This window comes from Heterocephalus glaber, unplaced genomic scaffold (assembly GCF_053883595.1).
Source record: "Heterocephalus glaber isolate CG9 unplaced genomic scaffold, H.glaber_assembly_v1.0 deba00001550, whole genome shotgun sequence".
Classification (NCBI taxonomy): Eukaryota; Metazoa; Chordata; class Mammalia; order Rodentia; family Bathyergidae; genus Heterocephalus; species Heterocephalus glaber.
The window spans coordinates 2,987,784-3,010,824 of NW_028258343.1; the positions used below are offsets into that span (position 1 = coordinate 2,987,784).

The 23,041-nt window shown below is 34.1% G+C and overlaps 1 protein-coding gene across 3 annotated transcripts in view; it reads left to right on the forward strand.

Moving 5' to 3' along the window:
* Positions 1–23,041, forward strand: part of Pex7 (peroxisomal biogenesis factor 7) — a 67,657-nt gene that overhangs the window by 13,943 nt on the left and 30,673 nt on the right. For all 3 annotated transcript variants that reach the window (XM_013068052.3, XM_004871475.4, XM_087190019.1), the window contains exons 4-8: positions 493–570; positions 926–1,034; positions 9,671–9,777; positions 11,315–11,428; positions 13,239–13,294. In XM_013068052.3, the coding sequence (XP_012923506.1) occupies positions 493–570; positions 926–1,034; positions 9,671–9,777; positions 11,315–11,428; positions 13,239–13,294 (464 nt within the window). The remainder of the gene's footprint in view (positions 1–492; positions 571–925; positions 1,035–9,670; positions 9,778–11,314; positions 11,429–13,238; positions 13,295–23,041) is intronic.

A 23,041-nucleotide genomic window follows, 5' to 3' on the forward strand; every position in this document is an offset into this window, starting at 1 on the left:
GAAGTATAAATTGGAATAGCTGCATCAGGTAACTAAAGTTGTTTATTAAGAGATCTGAAAGGATCACCTGGTTCCTATAAGGTTTTGCTAAGAAAGGCCAGATAGAGATACTCATTAAATTTTAATGCTTTCTGATAAACATTAACAAGGCAAAGATTTTTGGATACTGACTTTCTGCTTTGACATTTCTTCACAGTGCTGCAAATAGTGATTTGTTGATAGGTTTAAAAACAGGTATAATTTGTTTTAGTGAAGGTTTGAAAATATTCTGTGGAATTACCTTAAGTCAAATGGAGTCTTATTGACAAGGAATCGGCATGGCAGAATGGACTTTCCACTTCTCAGACATAATGTTGAGCAGGGTAGGACTTTATTTGATGTTTCCATGAGGTAAATCAGTTGTTCTAGCTGGCTATCACTATTATAAAGACATGAAGTGTAATATTGAACTTGATGCTATTTTGCTTTCTAAACCCTTTAAAATATTTTTAGGTGTATAGTGTTGATTGGAGCCAAACCAGAGGTGAACAGCTTGTGGTGTCTGGCTCATGGGATCAGACTGTCAAAGTGGTATGTCAGCATTACTGTAATTTGAAAACAAATATTCTTCTCTCCAGAGCTTCAGCTGAGTTTTTTCTTTTCTTATACCCTTCTGTAGCTTTAAAACCAAAGTTAATTTCTGCAAATAATATATTAAAACATTAATTAGAATTTAACATTATCTAGTTTTTTGGCTATGAACTAAAAATTAGCTTAGCATTGAATATTCTAGCCCCTTAAATACTACCTTGCTTTATTTAAAAATAGATCCTAAAAATTACTTTAGGTATGTGTATATGTAAATATACAGAGTATATATATATAAATATATGAAAGCACATACTTGAATTTACCTCTGGTAATCGATCTGTTCATTTATTTGTAGTGGGATCCAACTGTTGGAAAGTCACTGTGCACCTTTAGAGGCCACGAGAGTGTCATTTATAGCACAATCTGGTCTCCCCATATGCCTGGTTGTTTTGCTTCAGCCTCAGGTAAATAATTCTGAATTTACCAAAAATACTGAAGAGTGGCTTTGTTTTTTCCATTAGGTGGCACTGTGTACCCTAGATTCAGAGAAAGTAGGAGTGTGTTACTCTGCTTTTGTGTCCTAAGACCTTCCTTTACCCAATTCTTGACAAGAATTAGCCGAAGCCCAGATTGCTTTTTTTTTCCAACGATTCTGACTCCTGAAGAATAACTCCTAATTTCTTGGTAAGGACAAATCTGTGGATGGTACTATCATACCTGAGAAAAGGAATATATTTGAAAGAGAAGATCTTTTTGTTTAGAAAACTCTTGAATCAGTGAGACACAGATGTGGGTTTATCACTGAGCAGGTTGAGTTTGGAGCGGAGAGGCATGGCCTTGTGAATAAATATTGTGTCATTGGCTTATAGTTGGTAGCTAAAGCCATCACAGGAAATCAGAGCACCCAGGACAAACTAAATAGAGGAAACTTTAGAATACAGCACAAGTGGGTGAACTAATGCCCTTAGATTAAAATGACTGACAGTTTCTATGAATAGTTTTACTGGAACATAACTGCGTCCATTTACTTACATATTGTCTATGGCTGCTTTCTCACAGTAGTGGCAAATTCAGTAGTTATTACAGAGAACTAATGGTCCTCAAAGTCAAAAATATTTACTGACTAGTCCCTTATAGAAAATGCTTGCTGACCCCTGGTAGAGAACCATAGGGGGGAGATAAAGTATTGGAAGCTCTTTTGCACAGTTAGTTATTTAAAGAAACAGAAAAGACCATAGCTAGAGGAGGAGGTAGTGTGTTTCTAGTATTGTCTTCTCATTTAATTATCCAGCATTCAAAGACAGGTAATGGCTAGGTAAGATAAATGTTCTTTTCTTGCTAATAAACTGTGTCAATACTGTGAATTGTTGAATTATGTTGAGTGGCTTCCACAGGAAATGTACTGTCACAGAAATCCTTTTCAGTAATTTATTTTCTTAGTTTTAATTCTAAAAATTAAAAATAACCAAATTTACCTGAATTTCGGAAGTCTTACTTGGTTGGTTGAAGATACTCAAATTGTATACAAATATATCCATTTAGATTATGTAATTTTATGAGATCTTTATAGTGAATAATGATGATATCTTTGTATGGAGGAATAGCCAATTTAAGAAACATTTTGTTCTGTAATAAAAATTAACAGCTTTATTTTCTAGAATGAAAACTAATACTACTATTTTTTTAAATTTGTAAGTTGTCTTAAGTCTTAGCTTTTTTTTTGTTTGTAATCTGAATTAAATCTTTTCCAAAATATCAGATCTTTTGGGATGAGACCAGTTAAAATTTTTTCTAGTCACATTTCCTTTTCTAAGGACGAATTTCTACTTTGATCTTTTATCTTTCTGTGCCCCAGCTAATTACAAGGCTGGGTGTCTACTAAGTAAATGATGGCAATATTAATACACTTAATTTGAAGTTATGAACCCTTTTCTTGTGTAAATAACTTGAGTTAATCAACTTTTCTACTTTTAATTTAATGAAAATTAAATTAGGAGCTTCGTGGTTGTAGTGAATCAGAACTGCATTTTGATCACAGTTTCATTTGATAGTAAAAATTTTACCTCTTTATATTTTTACCATTGTAGAAAAGTCTTAACAAAGAGAGTGTTGGCTGCAATTGAATTAAAATTCTTGTAAGGATGTAAAGAAAACTTTCTTAGAGGGAGTGATGCCCTTTGGCCTTATATCCTGTACTGTGGTTTCAAAGGGGTCACTTGAAACCCTGGATGAAATTAGTGCTATAGAAGGGATCCACCTTCCAAATGAGCAGAGACATACTTCTCTTCTAGTTAAGCAGTGAAACCTGTCTGCTGGGTGCTCTAAAGCGCAGTGCTCACAGTGGATTACATTTAATAATAAGTATAATTTTACATTTTTGGAAAAATATTGGTAAGGAAAATGCCTTGAACTAACTGATAGATTTTGAAAAATTCTTTCACTTTTCTGTTGCGTGTAAGTTTGTTTTTATTATAATTCAAATAATTTAATTTTCTCTTTTGGGAGGCTGTTGGGGGTTATCCAGGACTTTTGGCCACTAAGCACACACTCCACCACTGAGCTACACTCCTACCTGCATCTTCGTTTGTTTTAATTGTTGTTCTTTTTATGCCTGTGACCAAATATAAAATCTAGTGACAGAATCATGAACTAACACAGCTGCGTTACTTAAACAACAGGCAGAAGTATGTGTATTAGCCATTTATTTGGGCTGAGTCATATGTGCCTCTTCTTTTTACACTGGCCTTTGTGTGGCATTGTATATATAATATTGACTCTGGATAATGCAGGTAGAATATTCAGTGTATAAGACTGGATAAAAAAGATTTAACTATAGAGTTAGCAGTGTAATTACAACACTCGACTCTTTAAACTGTATAGTGTGCATGGATAGTGAATAAAAATTATTTTATCAACAAAATGACCATTTGCTTTCACAGAAGAGACCATATGTTTAATTACATTATTTTCTTGTATTATATACAAATATAAATAGTGGTTATATCAGCTTTGATTAAAAGTAAAGAACAATCTGAACTATACTGCATTAAAGAATGTAATTTATTTGCTGATATAGTGGAAAAGTCTAGAATTAGATCTGGCTTTAGAGGCATGGCCGGGTGTGGGGCTCTGCCTTCTGTCATGTTGCTTTCAGTATCAGGTAACATGTAATGGCAAGATGGCAGGAGCTGCAACCCCTACTTACTTTCTAGTTTCTGTCCGATAGGAAAACTTAAGAGAGTCCCTCTCCAACTTCCACAAAAGCTTTATTTTCTCTCATTGGTTTTGCTTAATCCCTGTGGATGATCCTGAACTAATTATGGTTCCAAGGGAAGAAGGATCTAATGTTTTGACTGAGTCAGGCCTAGTTTAGCCAGTGCAGTTGGGAATGGAGTATGAGAAAGGGCTATATCCGAACCGCATGAGCTCAGGATGGAAAGAATGAATCCTTTTTAGGCAGAAGTAAGTGAATAGATTCTAGAAAGGCAGTACTGATTAAGTTGGCTGTACATTTAAGGTTTAAAGTAAATCAGATGAGATGAATCAGATAAAGCACTGGAACTATTAGCTATGAAATATGTTCCTTAAACAAAACAAGAAAGCTTTAAAAAAAACTTTCCTTGTGAAATTGGATACAATAAAGCTGTTGAGAGTTTTTGAAAATTTATTAGCAAATTGATTTATCAAAAATTTGCCACTTTTAAAAAATATTCATTCATGATGATTTTTAAATATTAGCCGACTTCACAAATTTGAAAATAATTTTAAAATTTCTCTTCCAATCTGCAAAAATAATGAAAGAGTTGTGGTAAAGTAAAAAGTAAGCTCTGAAACTTTTATTGTACTCTAGCTATTTCCAAGGAGACGAGAACAATACATCCCTTAGTAGGAAACAAACTATTTAGCAGATTTTCTTTGCTTGCCTTGTTTTCATATATTCTTTTATATAGCTCAGTGCATTTTACAGCCAAACATTAAAATATTTTTATTGTTATTACATAAGATAGGAGAGTAACTATCTTATTAGAATTTTGAAAACATATGTAAGTTCATTTTGTTTATTGAGAGGGACATGGTCAGCTTGTTTGTCAGGTGTTTATTGAATGCCCATCATTTGCTGGGGACTAGTTATTCAGTGAGGAAGAAAACAGTTCCTGCCCTCCTATAGCCTATAATCCAGTGATAAAGAGACATACTAAGAAAACACCAGAAGCACATGATGATAAGGGGTGTAAAGTTCTCTGAAGGAGAGGTACTACTATAGTAGTTACGAATATAGACTCTGGAGCTGGGCTACCTCAAAGAAAGTTTTGCTTTCTCCACTGCTGTATAGCCTTGGTCATGCTATTTAACCTCTGTCCCTCCATTATTTCTGGAATAAGGGTGACAGTAATATCCACATCATGGAGTTTTGAGTATGATTGAGTTAATGTACCCTTAGAACACTATGTGACACAGTAAGGACTGAGGAAATGTCACCTCTTTTTATAACATGAGTGCTCAGAATTCTGTGGAAACACATGGATGATTCCTGAGCTTGTCAAAGTTGGCTGATCAAGGACACTTCCCTGAGGAAATAGTATATAAGCTGCCAATTTCTGAACAAGTAAGAGTTAGGAGATGAGAGGTAGGAGGCAAAGGTATGGAATGTGGAGAGAATGGAGCATATCTGAGGAGTGACAGAATGGCCTTTGCATTGCATAAGTGCTGCAAGAATGAATAGTGCTGATCTGAGAACCAAGAGTTTGAGAATAAAGTTTAAAGTAGTTTGCTTTAGACAGAATCTGGAATGTACGATATGCAATAACATATGGCTCCAGTGATTCTCAAACCTCCTAGTCATTAGAGTCATTGGTGAAACTTAAACAGCAACAGGATTCTGGGCTCTGTCTTAGTCCTGCTGAATCAAAGTGCCTCTGGAGAAGTATGTTTTTAAAGTCCAGCTGAGTCAGGTGATCAGCCTGATTTGCGATGTACTGCACTGGTCTGTGGAGTAGCTTTGTTTGAGATGCCAAATTAATAGCTTATTTCAGTTGATGTAATGAGACTTCCATGTTTGTTTTCCTAGGAATATATTCATCTCCTTTTATAAAACCCACAGAGTGGTTTCAGTGCTGAATTCAGAGAGGAAGTGGTTTCTTAGTTGGAGGACTCTTCAGTTTTTTTCTATTTTGTGACTTGTATTGGTCTTTAACAATAATTGTCTTGCTACTTACAGACAAGGACTTGCTATAAAACATACCATGATCTTTATATAAAAATAATTTCAACTGCAAAGCTTGTGGTTATAAAACCCAAGGTTGTAAAATACTTGTTTCTGATGGTAGCTTTTATGGAGAAAATCAAGTTGTATTTTTATATCTAACCCTGTGACACACATATAATTATAAAACTTTTTTTAACAACTTATATTTTAAGATCATGTGTATATGACAATATAGCATTTAGGCTACTCCAAGGATTTACTCACCTTCAAGTTTATATAGTACTGTATTTGCAAATCTAGAACCAATTTTGTTATTATTAGCTAAGTTAAGACCAAAAAGGGTGGAATTATAGATCTATACCTTCTCTAGCAGGGTTCTTGAAGGACATTATGTTTTGTTTAGTTTATAGTAGATGTACTAGTATAAAATTCGTATTTCTAAATTATATAAGATAGAAAGGAATAATATTCAAGCATTTTATATAAATATTAATATGAAGTAATCTATTTTTGAACCATGAAAACTAAATTACTGTTATTACAGACTCCATATAATTGTGTAAGTCATAGGCATGCCTGACTGCGTGGGGTCTAGCCAGTAGTTAAAGCAAACCTTACTCTACTATCGTATAAGAAAAAGTCATATTACATCTGATAGGCATCTGGCATTTCAATTAAATCATTTAGGCCCAGAAGTATCCTTTTGGCACGCAGTTCACTTCACAGTTTTAGGCTGTTTATACTCATTGTTCTTACCCAACTTCCTCTTGCTGCAGTTTGAAATCAGATATAACAGCAGCCAGAACTTCCTATTCTGCTGGTTCTGCCAGTTGCAGGTCTGCAGCTGATAAGAGAAGCTGGTAATTCAGGTGGGCCTGTGGTACCATCAGAGGGCCCTGATAAATGTCTGGCTGACAATGAAAGGCCAGTTACTTAGAAGATGTGATTTAAAGAAAAAAACAAAACAAAACATGACTACAGATGTCCTAATGCCTGAGAGAGTTGAATGAATCATTATACCATTTGGCTGAAAGGTTTTTCTCCTACCTGGAAACCAGAATGATGAAGGCAAAGTACCAAATATATACAGTAGGAGTGGCTATCAAAGAACTAGAATTCTTGGTTCTTGCAAAATAGTCTTCACATTTTTGTGTCACTCAGATTAATCACAGGAGGGAACAACCTAAGATACGGCTTTTAAAAATCTGTTGCTTGAATATGATATTGCAGAACCAAAATATTATGTCAGAGCAATAGAATAACCACCCACCCAACCTCTGTTGCTGTGTTGCTTAATCTTTTATACACATACAGAATGATGTGTGTCCTTAACTGTGCAACTTGATGAATTTTCACAATAAGAACATCTGTGTAACCAGAGTAGGGCCAAGAAACAAAATTGTACCAGAGGACCTCTTCCTGTTCTTCAAGTTATTACCCTGCCCATTGGCATGACCATGTCTCCTTTCTAGTAGCATAGATTATCATTGCCTATTTTATACTTTGTGTCTGCTTTCTGTTGATCAACACTATACTTTGTGATTCATCCATATCAGTGCTAAAATAACTTAATCACCTAATCCACACTCACTGTAACATGTTGGTGCTCTATATCAATTTACATACTCAGATAATGTAATTATGAGGTGGACTCAAGTCCATTGGCCTTCAGACAGTACTCTTTAATCATAACTATAGCAGACTTCACAGTTTTAGACCTAGTATTAGATATCAGTTTTTAGCCGACAGCATCACTTTGACATTTCATATGCTTTAGTGGAAGTCTTGTGTGGAATCACATGTTTTTCCCTATGGCTTGTCCTTTTTAGAGATAGCAAATTGGGAAGAATACCATTCATTCCCTCCATAAGGGTAAGTATCTCCTTTGCCTGTAAGTGATGGAACTTGGTTGTTGAGACATGAAAAGCATGCTCCAGAAAGAGAAGGGACGCTTGAACTTCCCCAAGCCACATTCTGTGTCTCTCATCTGGACTTGTGCCTGGTTGGTAACTTGACTCTGCAGGCTGGCTTTCTCCACACAGTGGACACATGGCCACCAGAGGCTCCTGAATGTTAGAATTAGTAAATTCTGTAAGAGAGGGATTGAGATTTTTTTCAACTATAGTTCTCAAAAATCCCAAATACCCACCTTTGGACCTGTTGGCTGTGGTCTGAGCCTGTGATGAGCCATGGGTCTTTTTTGAATCTCTTGAAAGTAGGACATGTGCTGTTCCTAGAGGAAGGGTATTGCTGGGCAGACCAGCCACAAGACATCCATATCACCTAGCTATAGACACCGAAGTCTAGGGAAAATTATGAAAGATCATTTCATCAAAGCTGTTTGGAATTCTGAAACAAATTCTGCTGACTGGTGGCTAACCAGAGACAGTGAATATTTTTAGGGCCCCTGAAGATATTTGAAGCTCCAGTCTCTACCAATTCAGAGCTATTTCCATTTGGTACATTCAGACTCATCATACCTTTCATCCTTATGGTCCTTAGATCCAAAAATGCTAGTTACTTTCATCTATCAAAGTGTTTTTCAGCCTTTTATAAAGTACCAGGATGGTGTTTTTAAATTAAAAAGGAAAAAAACCCTCACAAAGCGATAGTACATATTTATGATCCATAGAAATGCGGCAAAAGTACTGTATTACAAAAACACAGACTAAAGCAATGTATACCAAGTCCATGATTGTGATGACCTCTAAGCAGGGGATTGGGGGAGAAATGGGATTGGAAATACAATAGAGATATTAACTTTGTCTGTAGTATTTAGTGAGTTTTTATTTCTAAAATAACCCTGGCAAAATCTGACCAGATATTCTCTGTGTGTGTAGGTGAGAGAGAGAGAGAAAAAATATTTTCTCTCTCATTATAGAAAAAGTAACATAGAAAAAAAGGAGTAATTTCTCAAGAGTCAGCGAGAACTCACTGGCATTTGGGCCCTGACACCCAAATATAGGAGATAGCCTCATATAGTTGTAAAGTGCATGTGCTGGGAACCCAAAGTTCCTAGGTTCTGGTTCTGGGTCCTGGTTCCATTGCTTAGTGTCTTGGATGAGTTATTTCATTCCCATATGCCTCAGTTTCCTCACTTGTAAAGTATTATAGCAAGTAGTACCGATTCATGTAATTATTGTAATGTTGTAGAAAAAAATCAGTATATATAAAATGCTTAGGACAATACTTGGCTCAAAGGAAGGACTCAATAAATATTAGCTGTTATTCATGTTATTATTTAGGGAGATAGGAATAGGAGATAGGACCTCTAAACGTGCTGCTTCAGCCTCTGAGGAGCTTATAGGATTATAGGTGTGTGCCACCACTGCTCCTGGCAGTCCTTCACTTTTAGTAGTTCTTAAAAATTATTATGGCTTGGGCTGGGGATCTAGCTCACTGGTTCCACCACCTGCCTTGCAAGCGCAAGGTCCCGCATTCAATCCACAGTACCAAAAAAAACCAAAACCAAAAAATTATTACGGCTTAAGAAAGATATGTGTGTGTACGTGTCCACCAAAATAATATATACATCAGGAAAGGGAAAACTTGTGTAAATATTTTAATACTAAATTTATTGAGGCATCACAAGATTAATACAAGTTAGCTTTGGCCTCTACAATTACAAGAGGTGCTCAAAGTGGAGGCCATGAGCTTCTAGACCTTCATTAGTACAGTGAACTGCTGAAGTGTGTATACATTTTTTTTGCAGTCTCTCTCTCTCTGTACATACACACACACACACACACACACACACACACACACACGAAAAGATGACAACATCCTAAAAGCAAAAGTATTTCTACTTGGTTTATTTTTATGAGCTCATTATGTCATTGAGCATCCAAGTGGTGTCATAGGAAGTGATCATATCTTTCCTTCCTTTTTTACCAGGTGATCAGACTCTGAGAATTTGGGATATGAAGGCAACCGGAGTCAGAATTGTGATTCCAGCACATCAGGCAGAAGTTTTGAGTTGTGACTGGTGTAAATACAATGAGGTACAATGTGTGGACCCATTTTGTGCAGCTGTGTAATGTTGAAACATTCAAGATTTTATTTATCTTTGTTTATGTGGTCTTTGGTGATGTTCCTGGCCCATTAAGTTAAATTGAGTCTCTTTCATTTCTAACTAATGATTGTGACTGACCTACATTAGCATTAATTGGATTTAAGTGCTCATAAAACAGGCAAAATAGGAAACAGAAATTCTCAAAAGTTCAGCAGTGCAGCCTTACTTGTTTATTTTGGGGAATTATTTTACAATTTATGTATTATCTTTTCTTGATCATTCTTGACCTTGCCACTTAGTGTCATCTTTTGCTTTAATTTCTTTTTCACTTTTCTAGTCCGGCTGCTGAATTCTTTGTAATTTGATTTTTAATTTGACAGTCTGTCAGATTTAAAAATTTTGTTTCGTCTTCCTTTTTAAGCCTAATATTCATGCTTCTGTAAGATAGCAGTGTCTATGTGTAACTTCTTGCAAAGCTTCAGTTAACCATATAAACATATGAATTAGAGATAGGAATGAATTAAATATATATTAAACATTTATGTACTTCAAGTGGTTTCTTGAAAGTGAAAATAGGTAGAATGTGTACATTATTTTTTCCCCTAGAGTAATTAATGAAAGTTAAGATAATATTATATTGGCAGAATCCTTTTAATAAAATGAAATAAAATATAGTACATACAGAAATAACACTTAATTTAAATAAAAATAAAATGACTTTCAATCTCTTCCATCACAAATGAATTTTCCCTATAGGGAAATTAAATTTTGGCCTATATGTTTGTACTTTGAATCCAAAAAAAGATCCTGTTATGTACTTGATTGTGGTCAAAAGTTTTGTTTTTAAATCACTGAAAATTTTCCTCAAATAAGCTTATATTAAAGCCAAACATATTCAGATGATGAATTACTGCTCAGGTTGATGTGAGCATGAACCCAACACTTGGCCTCTTTAGCCAGGAACTGTGAGTCCGCCTCAGGCTCTAGATAGCGGAATTTGTAAAACCTGACTATTAGATAGAAACTCGCCATTATTTCTGTAGATTCTTGGGTCTGATCAGATATTGTATTAAGAGTAGGTCCAAGAGAATTGGGAACAATGATGTAGAAAAATATAAAATTCTAGTTTATATCCTTTGCTTTTCCAAATAGTCTCACATTACCAGGCCTCTTGCTTTTGGATGCCTGGTAACATCATGTTGAAGATCTTTTAAAGAGAAAGGTGATCCATTTGTCATATAGTTTAATCTATGTGTACATATTCCTACTGAAAAAACCACAGTGCTATTTGGGACTATGTCTTTTTTCTTTTGTGTGGTCTTCCATCATATACATAAAGCATATTGAGTTTCATTCCCTCAAGTTATTTTTTTGGCTGTTCAGTGTGTAGTTTGATTCCTTTTTATACTTATTATACAACTTCTCAAGAATGACTTCTCAAATAATTACCAGAAAATAGATTTTATTTCTAGTCGGAAAGGCTTAGTTTTGCTTAATTGCTTAATGTTCCTCTGAATTGTTTTCAGAATTTGCTGGTGACAGGAGCAGTTGATTGTAGTTTGAGAGGATGGGACTTAAGGAATGTACGACAGCCAGTGTTTGAACTTCTTGGTCACACCTATGCTATTAGGAGAGTGAAAGTAAGTTTTTGTCTTTTCTTTTTATTCATAGCATAAAAATTAAAATTTAAATATAATTGATGAAGCATATATAAAAGGGTATTTTGGTGTTTAGGGGTTAGGGTTACTTGATTATTTTTTTATATGTATTTTTGTTACCTGATTAGTAATAATAAATATTGAATACTAAAATTAGATAAAATATTTGAATAATTATTGAATGAGTTGGGACAATGTAGACATTCAATAATTTAGGTTAATCTTCAGTCATCTTCAGTCTACCATTCCTTTTAACATTTTTTAAGTAGAGTAATTTACTTTTAGTATCATATTCTTTATAATTTTCCATCAATGGAAAGTTTCTTTACTTTGTTGAAACTGGTATAGAGAGATAATTAATTATTTCTTTTCTCTTACACGATGACTTACATGAATGTTCCCAAATGTGTCAGGTCTAGAAAATTATCTACTTTATATATAACAGAGCATAGGTAACTTTTTTGTGCTACTCTCAAGAAATTTGTCTGGCTTACAAAGTGGCTTAAGTTAGTTTCCTAGCTTTTATTTAGGCATGTTCTGCTAAGTTGTTATGCAAAACATTTTATTAAATCACATCTCCCAATTTTAATTTTCTTTTTTTACTTTAAAGGCCAAAACATACCTTATTGATCTCTCAGCAAGATAATTATGCTATTCCTATTTTTAAAATTCCTAATTTCCATTAAATTAATATTTTAAATTTTATTAACTGCTAGACAACATAGGAAACACAGTATCCTGTTTTGTTATCTAGCTAGCTAAATAACATTTCATGCTAGCTAGCTAACTAGCAGTGCTGGGAACTGAATCTACAATCTTGCATATGTGAGGCAAGCATTCTACCACTGAGTTATATACCCAGCCTGCTTTATTTTTTTTAATGGCAGTCTTATGTGTATAGATTTTTAGGAATTGAAAAATATTTTCTATGTATGTTTTAGAATAGTTCTGAGATTGCTTCTCAGCCTTTTGGCTAAGTTCTGAGAATGAAATAGGGTGATGTCGTGAAAATACTTTACAAGCTCCAAAGTACTACTTAAATATATATATATATCTGTTAAGGGCTGGTAAGGCTGCTGGTGTACCTCAGTGATACAGTACTTAGCTAGCATGCTCAGGGCTCTGGGTTCAAACTGCAGAACCACAAAAAAAAAATGTGCTGGTAAGACAAACGCCAGACAAATATAATTGCAAAGGGCAGTCTATATAGTATGTTTATTACTTATATTAAAGGTGTTACTTGTTTTAAATTTGCAGGTTTTGTCCTTGATGCCATTTTTCATTAGCTGTCATATACAAATAAAATTATTTTAAATTTTTATTAAAATAAAAGTTATTTTAAAATTTGTTTATTTTGATGCATGTGATTATAGTAATGATATATTGATATATTGATAAATTCTATAATTATTGTGTGTATATATATATATATATATAAAATCACATACTTTATTCCCTTATATTTGTAGAATCATGTTTGGATACCCATAAGAATTTGTATTTAGTTTTTCAAGAATAGCTGTGTTTTGAAAATAGTTATTCTAAATGAACTCTAAAAAGCTCGAAGGATGATTTTCTTTGGAGAATGTAAAAATATTTTTACTATAAATGAATACTTAAAAGATCAAAAGATTTTTACCTCAAATTAAAGCATATAAAGTTCTGGAAAACAGAATTTTAAGTGACATCCCTTAATAAACTTTTATTTATTTTATTTTTCATAAAATGACCATAGGAAGTAAGATGTTATAATAATAGCATGTTATAATAATAACTTTGTTTTTTTTTAAAGTTTTCACCATTTCATGCTTCAGTGCTGGCATCTTGCTCCTATGATTTTACTGTAAGGTACAGTGGTTTAAAAATACTTTATTGTGAAATACCATTTGCATCTTTGCAACTTTTCTGAAAGATAATATACTTATTTTACTAATCATAGGCACATTTCCTGCCTTTTAATCTTCTTTTCCCTTGAATTAACTTTCTAAGCACACTTTCCTGTGTCATATGTACCCTCAAATCTGTGCTGCAGTCTACGTTATGGTTTTTCAGTGTTTCCATTCATGGGATGGACTTTTCTTTCTGGGGATGGTTTTAGATCAGTGTTAGACCTGATCCTGGCTCCTTTTCTTTCTGTTTCATTACTTGTTTCCTAGACTGTGCTTGATGTCCACAAAGGCTTATAGCTGGAACATGTGGGACAGCTCATTGATATTGTTTTGTATTTCTTCTCATAGGTAATTTGAAGTATAGGTGAGTTGAAGAGCTGGGCTTGTATATAGTTTTATTTGTTCTTGTTCTGTATTGGTTTATGTGAGGATACTCTATGAATTTTGGATTTACATTGACCTTAATGTGTCACTTACCCAGATCTCCTCTCTGCACTTCTGAGTCAGCATTTGATATGGAAGAACTATATAACTTTGTTTGTGTAAAATGTACTATTAATGGAACATATTAGAACAATGCCTTGAGAGAAATTACATGCCTTAACATGGTTTTCTCTACTGATTCAATGCAAGAAGGCAGACAAAGTAGGAAATATAATCACACTGAGGCTCTCAGCTCTCAATTTAAAAGTATACTGCAGCCAGATTTGGTTTTGTTCCTTTTGTTTTGAAATAGTCTCTATAAAGTAGTAAGGAGTGATTATAGAGTTTTTTAACTTGGGAGCCAAAATAAGGCAACATGACAGACTCAAAGAAAATTTGACAGTTGCTGACCTAAATGTTTCCAAACTGGAACTATGGAGCTATATCAGTGGCTGAAGGTTAGAGGTATCTGTGTGGATTTGAAGGCCATTAATGTATTGATAATTCAGCCCGTAAGAATTTAAAGGGCGATAAATGTAAAGAAATCACAGCAAAATGATATCATCAGAAGGCAATTCGTGTTGGAAGGAAGAGAGGAACAGCCCACCCGCAGCAGGAGGAAACCACATCCATCACATAAACTACAGGCAAGGATGGCCAGGAACATCAGCTCCCTCAGATGGGCTAAGCAAGATGCGCAGGAAACTTAGACTCTTCTTTAACACATAGAATCACTCATGGAATCAAAAGGGATTTCTGGTTATAGAATCTAGTTCCTGGATTTTAAAAATTTTCTGGTGTCTTCTCACCAGAAGCCTTAACAAACTGAGCTATAGTATTGACCATTTGGTGATCTTGCTTTTAGTATCCTTAGCAGTTTAAATTGGGCTTTCTATCAATCAAATCCACTTTAGTGCTTTGTTTCTGAATAAAGGGGGAGACCAAGGGCCTATTCATACTTTCTTTTTTGAAATTGTCATTATGATCTTAATCTTACTTATCACTCCTGTTTTACTTACGTACTTAAGTATCCCTGAACACACAGTTGGGAAATGTCCTACTTTTGTAGATAAAAAATTATCTCAGGAATATTTGCTACAACTAGATACGAACTGCACTGCTCTAAATCTTGTAGGTACCAAATCACATTCAGGAATCATCGCAATTTTTGATTGTCTTACTTTGCTTCTACCCTTAAGATTCAAGGCTTTGTGTCTTTCTTGAACTCTGAGCAAGACTGCAGACTGCGAGATGGCTTAGGTCATGGTTCTAAGATGTGCTACCCATTCAAAGGTGTCAGAATTGTGTTTGTAGGCATGTGGAAAAATTGAGACTAGAGTTACGAATAAGAGACCTTTAACTTTGGGTTGAAAAATATATTTGAATAAACAATTACCCTATATAACTTGAGCTCAGGTTTCTCTATACTTACAACCCATCTTTTTTTTTTTTGTACAGTTCTGTACATCTTCTTTGTTTGTTTATTTATTGGTTTTTTGAGACAGAACTACTGAACTACTGGCTGTGTAGTTCAGGCTGGCCTTGAACTCATGGTGATCCTCTTGCCTGAGCCTCTCAAGTGCTGCGATTACAGGCGTGTGCCACCACACCAGGCACATCTTGTTTATAGAGCCTCAGTGGCCTTTTTTTCGCACAGTACCCCTTATTTATACAGTTTTTGCTGATTGTACTATGCAGTACAATACTGTAGTTTATGTTCAATTATACATTACAGTACTTTATGTAAGAGTTATGCAAATAAAAGCAAAATCATCAAGTTGGAGTTTCCTTTGACCATTTCTTTGTTCTGAATATTGTAATAGGCATACTATATACAATTCCAATTTATTTAATGACCTTGTTGCAGGAATGGAACTTGGTCATTAGAGGAGTGTCTCTGTGGAAATTAGTAATGTCTGTCCTCATAAATCCACAGGTGATTACAAAAGATAGATCCCCAGTCTTTGCCTTGAAGCCACCTTCCATCCCCTTCCCTGCACTTTCAGCAAAATACGTCATGTACATTCTTTTGAAAAATAATTGCAGGACTCAAGCAAATTCTCAGTTTCTATCCAAGCCTGCAAATTTGTCTAAATCTGTACCTCTTCAGTCTTCTTCTTGTTTGGAACCCTTGGACCCAGTTGTTCTTGACCCTTGGTACTTCTTTAGCTTTCATGACTTTACTCCATGAAATGAGCTCGTGTCCAGCCTTATCAGCAGTCTGCAACTCTGTTGACTTTCTCCTTAGCCTGCAGTTTCTCTTTTTGTCCTGTTTTTGCTTTAACCCTGTCTTATGTTTTTCTTTGCTTCTTAGCCAGGCTTTTAGCATCCCTTGAAGCTTGCATTCAGCAGGGCCATTTTGGGGCCTTCCTTGTCCCAGGGTAGTCTACTTTGGAAGTCTTACCTTTTATCATTTGAACCTATAAAATGGATCAACATCACTGATTAAGTAGACTTAATTATATTGAAAAAGTCTTTATGCTTTTGCTTTTGAAGTGCTTTGGCAGAGTGTCTCATTTATGATTGACTGAGTTCCTGGCAATCATTATGCTCACTCAGGAATTCTTGTGAAGTAAAAAATCTAGCCTAGAAATTGTTTTAAGAAGAAGTGAAATATTTCTGAACACCAGATTTATCAATTAATAATGTTAACTTATTAATTTTAAATTTAATTTAGGAAGTTATTTTTAATTTTTAGCTCTGTGGCACTATACCCTTTGAAAGCATATGGGGTTAGGCACCGTGGCTATGTCTGTATTACTCCTAAACCCACACTGGCTTCTCTACTGAGATTGCTCTGATCAAAGCTACCAGTGTCCTCTGTAATACTAAATCCAGCCCACTTGCCAGCACTTGTGCTGGACCTTGCTGCTGTATTTTAACATTTTTCAGAAATAGAGCTTTAATATACATTATAGCTATATTTACCTCCATATTAGATATAACTAGGCTTCTAGTTGTGTATTCCAATATAGGATTATCAAAGACTTCTTTATAAAAAGGAAAATAAATAATACAGTAGAAGGAAAACAAAATCATTTGAAAAACTTAGTTTTGAATATATGTGTTATATGTATGTGTATTTGTTTGTACCCTTAATACGTGTTGGTAATAAGACTAATCGTACTAATGACTTGTGTGAATCTAGTCTCTCCTTATTTGTGTGTGGTGATCATGGATTGGAAAGGTCAGAAAAGGTGCATTTAGTAGATTTTTACTCCTTGTGATATGAGATAAATTTATCCTTTGAAGAATTTTAAGTTTGATTGGATGGGTGATATTTTCAGTGTCAGAACAATCATTTGAACAGAAAGAAAAAAGATTTAAGATGTAAGAGCATAAGTAAGCTGTTTAATTTTTGGCTTACAGCTATTATCTCTAGATTCTGGGTGACTAGTCTTTGTAACCTAAGCTATTTAATATAATTTACATTTAGTTGTCCAATGTTTTATTTTGTTCAGTCTTTTAAACCTTTAAACTTTTATTTTAAAATAGTTCACATGGTGGGTGTTATATCAAGACTGATGAGACATAAATATTTTAGTATTAGTGAAAGTTTTGTGTTTCTGTTTTATATGGCTATATAGTGTGTCTAATTAAAGAGGCTTTAAGTCCTTCACCTGTATAATAAATAGCTTATTATGTTTCACTGAATAAGTAATAAAAGTTAAATATTACAATTTCATGTTTTATTTAATGTGGGTTAGGTTAAATAAAAACTTCAACATTAAAAAAAAAAAATACCAGAACTCCCTTTAGCTGATGATCAATATACTGTGTACAAACATAGATCATCCCTGACTTATCCTGTTTCTACTTAAGTTTTTTGTTTTTTTTTTTTAGGTACCGGGGATTGAACTCGGGTCCTTGCCCTTGTGGGGCAGGTGGCAGAACTACTGAGCTAAATCCCTGGCTACTTAAGTTTTTTTGTTTGTTTGTTTGCTTGTTTTTTAACTTTAGGAGTAGTAGGAATTCAGCAGAACCTCTACTTGTAATTTTGATCTTTTTCTAGACTAGCAGTATGTAGCGCACACAATACTTTTTGGTACTAGGTAGCAGCCGAAGGCCACAACTCCCATCACCCTGAGATCTCCAGAGGAAACAACTAATCCTCTGTAGTTATTGTGCTGTGTTGCTGAACCGGGATATTGGGTGAATGCTTTCGATTTTATTTTATTTTATTTTTGCTGTACTGGTATTGAACCCAGAGTTTTTTACTGAGCTATATCCCCTGCACTTTTTAAACTTTTTAAATCTTGAGACAGGATCTCACGAAGTCACCAATTTGCCCAGGCTGGGCTTGGATTTGTGATCCTCCTGCCTCAGCTTCCCAGACTGCTAAGGTTATAGGTGTGCACCACAATGCCAGGGTTTAAATGCATTTTTCTAAATTTTTTTTTTTTGGTACCAGGGATTGAACTCGGGTCCTTGCGCTTGTGCAGCAGGCGGCGAAACCACTGAGCTAAATCTCTGGCCTTAAATGCATTTTTGACTTAAGATATTTTGAATTTACAATGGGTTTTTCGGAATATAACCCCATCATAAGTTGAGGAGCACCTGTATACATTAGTTCCTTCTGAACTTCATTCAAGATTATACTAAATCTAAAATGTTTCATAGTAAATTCTGTGTCTATTAATGTTATCAGCATGGATTTTCGCATATTATCTTTCTCTTGATGTGCTCTGTATTAGGTTACTTCTTTTTCCTGCCAAGCCGTATTTGCTTTGCCAGTCATTCATAGGCATGATTTGAGGTTTGATTGCTTCTTTTGGCTTATACCACTAGATCATTTTATAAACGGAAATCAGCAAACCAGGTATGTGTGACAGTCAAGCAGTAGTAAAACCTGCTACAGTTGTGTTTCTTCTACATTTTCTGTCTTGCACCTTGTAGCAAATATTTCTCAAATAAAGATAGAACTTCCATAACACTGCTAAAGCAAAAGTTGTCAGTTTAGCTCAGCATTAACCCTCTTCAAACTCATTATACTTTTTTTCTTCTTCTTTTTTTAGTACTGGGGATTTAACCTGGGCTTTTGCACTGAGCTATATCTCCAGCTCTTTTTTGTTTTTGATTTGAGACAGGTTCTTGCTTAGTCAGTCAGTTGCCCAGGCTGGGCTCATACTTGCAGTCTTCTTGCCTCAGCAGAGGAATTATAGAAGGCTGGGATCACATGCCAGCTAAATTGATGACACTTTTGTAAATACTATAGCCTTTAAAATATTTTTATCCATGGTCCTTTGTAGTCATAAACCAAACCAAACACTTAATATTTTTAGACTTACAGAGTTTTTGGCAAGAAAAATATGAAGGAAATTTAATTCAATGATATAAATTATAGTTATCCACAATTTTCATGATGTCCATCTCTTTTTACCTGTACTAGCAATACTGATGTTTCATTTGTTAAACTACTTGTCATTTCCAAAATTGTACAGCTGTACTCTGCTTTAAAATTCAAGCGTATTTATAGAATGCCTGTTATCTGCTGGGCATTGTAATAGACAATGGTATACCTCACTGAGGAAATGGTAAAAATGAAACTTGGGAACACTAAGCCCATCAGTTTTGTTGGTACAGTATAGTGAGAGATACGTTGTTGCAGACACAGATATGGAGTAAGGGAAGACATATTCAGTGGAGTAATTATGGATTGGTATATTCCCAGATATTGTAGACTGTGGAGCCAGACTGTCTTCTACTCTGAACTTGAGAAAGTTACTTGAAAACCGTATTGCTCAGTTTTCTAATCTGTAAGGTGGAGATAAATACACACAGCATAGAATGGTTGCGATGGTTTGAGGAGTTGACATACACACATGCTGGCACGTAGTAAGTGCCATGTAACTGTTTGTGGCTATTATTAGTACCCACAGCGATAGCACAGTGAGGGTGGCAGACCATCTCTTTGAGCTTGAGGCCCATCTTAGCTTTTGTCTTCCAGGGTAAAATAATCATTTACTTTTCAGCTACAAAAGCAATCATTTTCAACTTGGCCTTTTATTGTCCTCTGTCCTGTGGGAGGGAAGAATCAGCCCTGTGCCTCCATATCCACATTCTCTTTGGAGAGAGTTGGGAACATGTGTGAGGTAGACATCTGTTACATAGTGTGTGAGCATATGGACCTTAGAGAGAGTAAGACTTGAGGCAAAAGGCTGCGTCCGCCATTTGGTAGCCATAAGATACTGGAAATGATACCTGCCTTGTGGGGATGATCAGAGATAGTATCTGTAAGTGTTCTTGGCACATAATTAGTACTCAAAAATTAGCAGATATTTTAAATGAGAATACTAATAGGAATAAGTTTTAAAATGTAAGTTTCCTATTTTAAAATTTAAGTACCTCAGGGAGAATTGAGGTATTAGTCATTCATGCCTTACCTAGCCTTACATTAGTAAGATAATTATATTGAGGAGCTTTGTGAATAGGAGTTTTTATTGTTTTTAAAGTAAGAGAAGCGGAGCTTATGAATATGGTGCAGCAGGGCCCAGAACAATGGCTACACTGTCCTAGGTTGGATATATGTGCAGCATTTTATTCAAATCCATATCCACGTGGCCACTTCTGCTTCATTTCAATCTATTTAAATATTTCCTCTAAATTAGTATATAATATGAACATATTTGTTAAAAATTATTTCTTAGGGAGGCAGCATGATGTAACAGAAAAGATAGTGTTTAAAATTCTAGGTTTTCCATTATTGCACTTACATTTTATATTTATATATAATATATATTTGGTTATTTAGCATGTAACTTTATTTAACTTAGTTATATTTAATTATAAATTTAATTAATTATTAAATTTAATTATAAATTAATTATAATTTATTACAATTAATATAATTATATTAATTATATTATATAATTTATTATATAATTATATTAATTATATCCATTATATTATATAATTTATTATAATTAATTTAATTATTAAATTAAATTATAAATTTCTCTTATAAAGTCAGTTAACCTCTCTCGGTCTTTGTTTTCTCCATCATGAAATGTAGTTATGAGATGTAAATATCAATATATGGAAACTGTTTTCATGGTGTCTGGCCCATATTTGTCACACAGTAAATTTTTAGTTTTCTTCTCCTTTTCATTCCCATCTGTATTCTCCAAACTTTGTATAAATGTTCTTATATTTCTGATCAAAATTGGTTAAAAACAGAAACCACAAAGACAATCAAGGTATAGTGTCTGCAATTTGTTTTTAAATGGTTCAGCAAAAATATTGTTTTATATGTATGTATGGAGAGAGAAATAAAACAAGTATGACAAAATGATAAAAATGGGTGAGATGAAGGGAATATAATGTTTATTATATTCTTTGAATTTTTACTGAAAATGTTTCTTATTAATGCCTTCTAATTGTGTGATGTTTAATGTTTAATTTTTAAAAAGATAAATAGTATTATTATTTTGCATAAGCAGGAAAATGACCTTTAATTGTATTGTGGTTAACTTAGAATCTTAGCAAAGCAGCAGATACAGAAATACCTTTCATCTTTGTCACTTTCACTCTCGTGGGATCTGCCTTTATATAGTCAGTGTCTTAACTTCGCTGTGGTTGATGGGCTTTTTTGATCCTCATGTTTATTAGCACAGAGATTTCCACAGGCAGATACTTCTCTTTCTTCCCCTTCCCCATAAAAAAAGGTCAGCCAAAGTAAACAGATCGTATAGCTGAATATGTACTCTGTCTCACAAACCTTTCATTTCAACTTTACCTAGTCCCCCTTACCCACAAAAAAAGGTCATTCAAAGTAAATAGATGAGAAATGGCTGAATCCGAGCACTTGTGCAGCTTCAAATGATTCATCTTTTAAGGTAGTTGCTTTTAATTCCTCTACATTGTTTTATGAAATTATAAGAAATCTTATGGCTAATGATAGGACACTAATTATTAGCATTTGCAGGAACCACAATTGAATTCTTAAAATGTTTAAAGATGTTTCACATTCTACACCTTTGAGATGGCTCATATGTAAATGTCTTTGTAACCCTAGCACAGGTTGTAGTTTGCAGCAGAGGTTTGTCAGCCTTCAGTACTGACATTGGGAAAGCATCTCAATGTAATTGTCTTTGGTTTTTCTTTCTAAGAAGGAAAATACTTACATTTTATACCTATTGAATTCTTATAAGAATATTTTATTACTAAATATATTTTGTGTTAATAAAGCACATTGGTTAATTATAGGAATTATTTTGTTCCAAGCACCTGGGACATGGCTATGCTAAATACATGTTTGCAAAGTAGGTGAATTTAGGTTATATGAAGAACGATGGTAACTTTTAGTTACCTTAACTATAAAAGCTTGGAAAGGATTATATTTTAATATGATTTGCACTCTGGTTATGTTTAAAGTATTCATTAGTAAAACAATTTAGTGTGGAAAGTCCTGTTTGGAAGAGAAAATATTTTCTAAGCAGAAATCTTGCTATTGTGTTTGTCAGTACTGACTAGATTAAGAATTATACCACTTAAGAAAATTGGAACTGGGCCAGGGATTTAGCTCAGTGGTTTCACCGCCTGCTTCACAAGCACAAGGACCTGAGTTCAAACCCCAGTATCAAAAAAAAAAAGAAAAAAAGAAAGTTGGAATTATGTATTATATTGGTATCCTGATTGTTAAGTAAAGTTATAGAGAAACATTTTTTCCAGCAATTGTGATGTATAAAATTTTGAACATCTCTGTGAGTTCATCACTGTGAGCTTCCCATGCTATGGGTTAAGTATTTGTATGTATGAAACAAAAACTCCCAAGTTTGTTAATATGTTAGTTCTTTATATGTCCCAAAAGATTTTTTTTCCATTTGACTTGTTTAAACTAGTAAATTCTTGTGTTAATTATTGCTATACTGGAAAGATCTTTTCATGAAGTGTAATTTTGTAAGTTAAATGCCAACTGAAAAATGAAAATAATTTCCTATGAAGTGAAACAACAAACATTAATTAGAAAGGAACTTGCAAGACTTCTGATTTTAAATAGCTTAATTTATAATCAGTCAATGCCAAACATTTTCAGAATTATTTAGTACTAACATTTTTCATAAAGAATCAAACCAAATCCATGTCTAATTCATAAGCTAATGCAAGCTCATGAATAAATAGATCTAAAAGGAGTGAGGAATGTTAAGCCTTAGCTTAATGCAGCATAAGTCATTGCTTTGAACTTTGAATTGTGTTGATTAGTTCCAACAGAAAATTTATGGATTTTGTCAGTGAATTTGCATTATAATTTTTTAAAAAATTCTATTTTGTAGGTCCAATAAGG